This window comes from Lactuca virosa, chromosome 3 (assembly GCF_052849685.1).
Source record: "Lactuca virosa cultivar CGN04683 chromosome 3, Lactuca_virosa_CGN04683_v6, whole genome shotgun sequence".
NCBI classification, from domain to species: domain Eukaryota; kingdom Viridiplantae; phylum Streptophyta; class Magnoliopsida; order Asterales; family Asteraceae; genus Lactuca; species Lactuca virosa.
This window is the reverse complement of record NC_136428.1, coordinates 73,164,454-73,171,243: the sequence shown is the minus strand read 5'-3', so window position 1 is coordinate 73,171,243 and position 6,790 is coordinate 73,164,454. Positions and strand designations below refer to the sequence as shown.

Below are 6,790 nucleotides of genomic sequence, written 5' to 3'. Positions count from 1 at the left end.
TTTCATGTAATGTTGTTTCATGTAATGGTTGTTAGTTTCAGTAATGTATTGTAATGTATCATGAAAACTAATGCAATGAACATTTATTAATTAATATTAAACATAGGAGGTGCATCCAATACATATGTAATACATGAAAATAACCTAGTACTCACTTAATAAATTGAAATAGATATTAAATAAATGGGATATATTTCAAAATATTCCAAGGGGCTTCAAACTGGAATTCCAACCCGTCACTTAATGACTTGTACTCCTCCTTGGCAGCTTCCAAGATGACCTCCTCGGTACCCTAATAACATTTGGATATAGTTTGTCTAATGAACATGCAATTGAACATCCAAAGCTATAAACCCTAGATCTAGCATACAATTAATCATATTAACATAAAATAGGGTTTAGATCTAACCTTTGATTGTTATATAGCAATGACAATCTATTCCTTGGCTTCATAAAGCTTAGTGCCTCAAGTGTTGCACCTCTAATGTAGTCACAAACACCACTAAGCAACTAGATGGAGAAGAAAGAGAATGAGAACTCCAAAAACGTCCAGAAACCCTCTTGAAAAGGTTGGCCACGTTTTTGGGGCTTAGGGGTTCTTTATATACTTAGGCTATTAGGGTTTTGAACTTAGGAAACCCTAATCTGACTGCTTAGGCCCTAAGCAGCCCATGGACCCCTTTAGAATATCCCTTGGACGAATTCCTTATGGGCTTCCCATAGAATTCGTCCAACCTATATTATTAGGTAATCCATAGCCCAATTGCAATTATCTTATAATTACAATTCCAGTCCCCTTAAGTTTAAATAATCTCTTTTAGCCACAAAATTAATTCTTAATTAATTATTGACCAATATTAATTAAACAATATGATTTCTCCTTTAACATATTATTCTTATAATATATTAATAAATCATAATTAATCCTTTCTCTCCTTAATTCATCCTACAAGTTGCTATGGTGAAGGCAACCCAAAAGGACCATGCTCACAATCGGGTCAAGTACATACCAAAACAATTATGGACTTAGACACTAATCCAACAATCTAGTTCGTCACGGTCGTTTGCTGTAGTCATTCGGTTTTCAGTGTTGAAGATATTGGTTAAACGAGTCCAAAACATAGGATCGTTCAACTTGATGGTCTCGTACACATGAATATATGCATGTGTAAGAACCAAGAATGTGACATCCCCATTTTTCACGACCAGAAAAGACTGATTTTGTTTATGTTTTATAAAAATCAGAGTACTTCTTTTAATAAAAATGTTGCGGAATTTGTTCCCAGTAAGACATGATAAATATGTTATCAAAGCATTTCCGAAGAAATGTATTTTTATTCATTTTAAAACATTTGGGATGTCATTGTCAATACAGAAACATAAGCATAAACAGAACTTACATTCATTTACACTAGTGATCTACACCTCTTTAATCTCTCAGTGTAATGTAACTTCGTATCGGCACCTGTGATTCAAATAAGCTTGAGTGGGTCAGGTTGGAAAACCTGGTGAGTACATAGGGTTTTCAACCCACAATAATATAATTATTATGTTTAAACCTCAAACAATCAACCCAATTACCCATCCCCATTATCTTCTTTACTCTTAAGGATCTGCCCTAAGAATTCGCTATTCCTCATTCATTAATTCCTAAGGATCATCCTAAGGAATCGGCACGAAATCCATCGTTGCCAGGGTTTACTCCACAGGCACTAAGTCGCATAGTCGCCAAGGTTTAGGCACTAAGTCTCATAGTCGCAAAGGTTTATACAACAGGCACTAAGTCGTATAGTCGCCAGGGTTTATACAACAGGGTACATCTGGTAGACACGCAGTTCAAAACATTTGGTGAACACGTAGTTCAAAACATATTGTGAACACGTAGTTCAAAACGTATGGTGAACACATAGTTCAAAACGTATGGTGAACACGTAGTTCAAAACGTATGGTGAACACTTAGTTCAAAAATACCTAGTGAATACGTAGTTCAAAAACACCTACAAGTTACGAGCCTGCTAGTGTTCCACTGGATTGTCTAAAATAGTTTGTGGTCGTCATCTATACTCCGCTAGATGGTTAGGTCATCTTAAACATTGAGGCCTCTCATTATTTTATTTGGTCACACAACAACTATTACATCTACCCATGTTTTACCCAACACATTTTGTAGATATAAAATACATATACAGTTTAAATTATTTAAAACATGTATAAGAGTCTTTCACCCAGCATAGACAGCAAGTATTCAGCCAATATGCACACATAACACGTAATTTATATTAAATACTTCATATCTATGTGTAAGATGAAAGTAACTATGCACTCACTTGATTAGGTGGTGACTCGGTACTCGGACAGTACTTCGTTATCTCAAAACAATTTTTCTCTTGACAAAACCTAGTATCAATACCACTAGGGTTTAGTCTAACGTTAACCGCGACTAATTAATAGTCTAGCTATTATTACTATTATATAAGCGTTAAGCAACACTCTTATATAACTCATAATAATAGCCCAAGTAATTATTTTAAGGTCCTAATAACGTTGCTATAATTAATTAAAAACTATATTAAAAATAGCGTAGGCGTAGCTCACTTACAGCGGGTTTTCTCGAAAACCGGACTCCGCCGGAGCAGAGTTTCTGAGCCAAAAGGCTCTTTTCTCGGGGCTTCGGGAGCCTCGGGGCTTCCTTCGGGTGCTAGGGGGTTTACCTAGACTTTAGGGGGGCTTAAGGAGCTTAGAGAGAAAGTATAGAGAGAGAAAGAAGAGGGTTGAGGGGTGAGGAAATGAGGGAACCCGACACCTCTATTTATAGGCTGAATTCCTGATCGACTCACCGAGTCGAAGTACTGACTCGCCGAGTCCATGCCACATGTCGGCTTTCTGGTGGCCAAACGTGTGTGGCCTGTATTGTGCCACGTCACCCCTTTTGCAGCAGCACCCTGCCGACTTCTAAACCCCGTAACTTTCGCATACGAGCTCCGTTTTCGACGTTCCTTTTTTTTCCACGCGTAGGTAAAAACAAGATCTAAAACTTTCATTTAGACTCTGTCGGCTAACTCTCGACCGATCTTAAATTTAACAGTAGGAGGAGATTAGACTGTTAAATGAACGCGAAGAATTCGTAACTCCTTCATACGGACTCTGTTTTCGTCTATCTTTTTACCATGGAGTTCCTATTAATGAGATATTCAACTCTCATTTAGGTCGCGTAAGCCAAAAACCGCTCGAACTAAAATTCGAGTTTCGGGTCGTGCACTGCTAAGTCAAATCTTAGAAAATTCATAACTTCCTCATACGAAGTCAGATTTGGGCGTTCTTTTTTTGTATGTTCTCGGTTTAACATATAATACAACTTTTGTTTAGATCACTTAGGCTAAAAAGTCCTCTATCGTAAATTCACTATTTACGTCTCCCGGTGTCGTGTCGGGTTTGCCGAAAAACTTCAACGGGCCATAACTTATTCGTTATAACTCGGATTTCGACGTTCTTTATATGAACGGAACCCTTGAGACATATTCTACAACTTGGTTTATTCTAAATAATCTTTTGTCGAAAAGTCGTTTTCGACCCCTATTATCTCTAAATTGACTAGTCCGCATCTACGGGCGTTACAAAGAACTCTTCATTGCTCCATGGTATAGAACTCATTTGTAGTGAAACAAAGAGAGTAAAATTTAAAAAATAATATATGAATAACTGTAACATCGTTTTGTAAACTGTTTTTTTAACTTAATGTCAATTTATAGTATTTTATACACAATATCGCAGTCCAATCTTCTAATTTGTCTGCAATTCATAGTCCAACTTAACTGAAGAACGCAATATACTAACTGAGAACACAACATATCACTGTTCGAGTTGACAACTCATTGTATCGAATGACAACACAATACACTGCTAGTTGAGTTGACAAGCCATTGCACCGGGAAAATAAGGAGTCGTTATTAATAGTTGTTCATATCCATTTTAATTGTATCGCATTACTTTTCCCCTTGCAACTATGGACTCACCTGTACCACATAGATGGAGCAACGAAGAGGAGGTCGCTTTGGTTCAAGCTTGGATCGTAACTGTAGAGGAGGATTTTCCACCAGGTCCGCCACAAGTTTGCGCTGGATCATTTTGATCTCGTGTTTGTCATTTGTTTCACCATCAAATGGGGCGTACTCAACATCGAAGAAGAAGAGATGTCAAAGCCAAGTTTCTGGATTTGAAAAGAAAGGTCAAGCATTTTCAATGTATTCATAACGAGCTGGATAATGAACATGCGAATATGGATGAAGACATTCTCATACAGGTGGCTTTGGAACTATACCGTTTCGAATATGATGGTAGAGAGTTTACCCACGGAGATGCATAGAATCTTTTAAAGAATGTCCCTCACTTTTAATATGCATGTTGGTTAAGTTAATTGTTTTTTGTTAGTTAAGTTGCTTGTTGTTGTACGTGTGTTTTGTGACTAGTTAATAAATCTACCTTACTTTTAATGTATGTTGTTTCCTCAATCGCAATTAAAAATGAATTAAGATAACAGGTACATAAATTAGTAATACATAATACGACATAAAATGCAAACGTGGTACATCAATTAAGATAACAGGTACATAAATAACTAATACATAATAGGACATAAAATGCAAACGGGGTACATGAATAACTACTTCTTTTAGGGATGTAACAGGACCGCCATTTCATTTGGTATTTCCCAGTGCACATGTGATGGTATAGAATTCACCAACTCAGATCCAAATGCAAGTCGATACACGAAAGCAGTGAACTTATAATCAACCATTTCGTGAATGGCTTCAGACGTAGGGGTTCTTAGAGATGCTATAACGTGGCCACATGGTATACCGCTTTTTTGCCATTTCCCACAACTACATACCCTACGTTCAAGTTGTACTTTGCTGGTGGCAAAATTGCCATCGACTTCAAATATATCCTCATACAAACGTCTTGACATCCAATTATAAGACTTGTTGACACGTTTTTGAACCTTATTCTCAACATAAGGGGTCACCCCACCAGACAACCTCCCTGCAAAATTTGTTAATTTTAAAATAATAATACAAGAAAAAACTAAATTTAACAATCTCCCTTACCCGCCACTTAAGCCCGTTCAGCATACTTTGATTGTATCGACGTATTGATTAACTCAATTATCGTTGTTATAGGAAACTCATGTGTGGACGTGGATATAATTTGCAACATTTCAGGGACATCAATCGATTTAACATTGTAACGTACCTTTGGGAAAAATGCTCGTGTCCATTTTGAAATTGCTATATCGTCAAGCCAGAAAATTGGACTCCTAAGCATGGTGCAGAAAGGTGGTTTCCTACAGGCACTTTGCAACCTTTCCAGACACATGTAAAAATCATGAACACTATATGCATTGCATGACTTCCAAAACAACGTTTCGACTTCCGTATCATTATGTCCGACAGAGTCACGTATTTTTCGAGCTATATCTTTAGGACAATATCCATGATACGAATCTGGGTAGACACTCTGAACAGTAAAGTCTATTTTATCACATAGGTTGCTTATGAAACCAACCTCTGTATCCTCACCTAAACACTCTTTTAACTTCATCATGAACCATCTCCATGAACCTTCACACTCTAAGGTTCCCAAACCAATTGCTAACAATAGGGGTTCATGGTTTCCATCCAAAGCCACTGCAAAGTACATTGTTGTCAGATACCCCCCAAGAAGGGGTAAATAACCCACATATATTAACGGTATCATGCACCTAAGGAAGGTACGAATCTGCATAAAAAACAAACATAAATTAGTGATAAGTAAAGAGTAAACGAGATACATTACCAAGAAATATTAATTAACTCAATAAAACAAATATGTTATAACATGCAACCTAAAGCCACAAAACAGAATTGAAAGCGGTTGGTATCCGTTTTCTTGATGGATGTGAAGGTATTAGGATTTGTTCTTTGTAAATTATGAAAGAATATTGGTAGCTGAGAAAAGCTTCTTTCGGTGTAAGTACTCATTCTGAACAGCAATGAAAGTGTTTTACAATAATCACACAAATACAATTATAATTATATACAAATTGGTGTTTCTCAAAAGTTCATACTTCATAGTTTAACTTTTTAAATTCATAGTCAAACCAGTTCATTTCATAGTCAAACATCACTGACCGACAAGACAAGACAATGTACTTGTATGCAGTTCATAGTTCAACTTTTTAAATTCATAGTCAAACCAGTTCATTTCATAGTCAAACATACTTGTCTGTAATAAAATTTCTTCTATAAATGGGTGTAAAGTAACTCCATGAAATTTATCTGTGAAAGTAATTCATATTTGATAGAATAAAAAAGGCGAATGACATACTGTAATTGCGGAGGTGAACGTATCATTAGGATTTCGGGTACAGCTAAAAACCTAGGAAGATTATTTTACGCTTGCCCATATGTAATGCCCGGGTTTCAGGGCTAAGCATTTTTAGACGATGTAATAGTCTAGGTCAACTATTGTAACTCTTTTTGATGAAATAAAAATGAAATATTTGAGTATTATGTGAATTTATCTGTTTATTATTTATTTATAAATGTATAATAAATAAAGAATAAAAATAAGCGTCAAAATTAAAGTGTGAGATAAACCCGATATATTTACATAAAGTTGTAGTGGTCGAAACAAGGATTCCGGAGATATAAAAAACGCCAAAATCCGAGTTATAACGAAGAAGTTATGACTCGTCGAAGTTTCGCGACGGAACCGGCACGATACCATGAAGCGTAAATAGTGAATTTACGAT

The 6,790-nt window shown here is 36.2% G+C and overlaps 1 protein-coding gene across 1 annotated transcript; it reads right to left on the bottom strand.

Moving 5' to 3' along the window:
* Positions 1–4,669: 4,669 nt before the first annotated feature.
* Positions 4,670–5,697, bottom strand: LOC145163667 (uncharacterized). Its single transcript, XM_079082470.1, has 2 exons — positions 5,346–5,697; positions 4,670–5,040 (listed from the first exon to the last, which is right to left on the bottom strand). Exons 1-2 carry the CDS (start codon positions 5,695–5,697, stop codon positions 4,670–4,672), a joined length of 723 nt encoding a protein of 240 aa, XP_078938596.1.
* Positions 5,698–6,790: the final 1,093 nt, after the last annotated feature.

What these genes read in the sequence shown, in the direction of transcription:
- LOC145163667 (XM_079082470.1), bottom strand. Translation starts at nt 5,697, where the DNA reads ATGTACTTTGCAGTGGCTTTGGATGGAAACCATGAACCCCTATTGTTA. An exon ending in GGAAAGGTTGCAAAGTGCCT is followed by an intron (nt 5,041 to 5,345) that starts GTAGGAAACCAC and finishes CAAATTTTGCAG; the next exon opens with GGAGGTTGTCTGGTGGGGTG.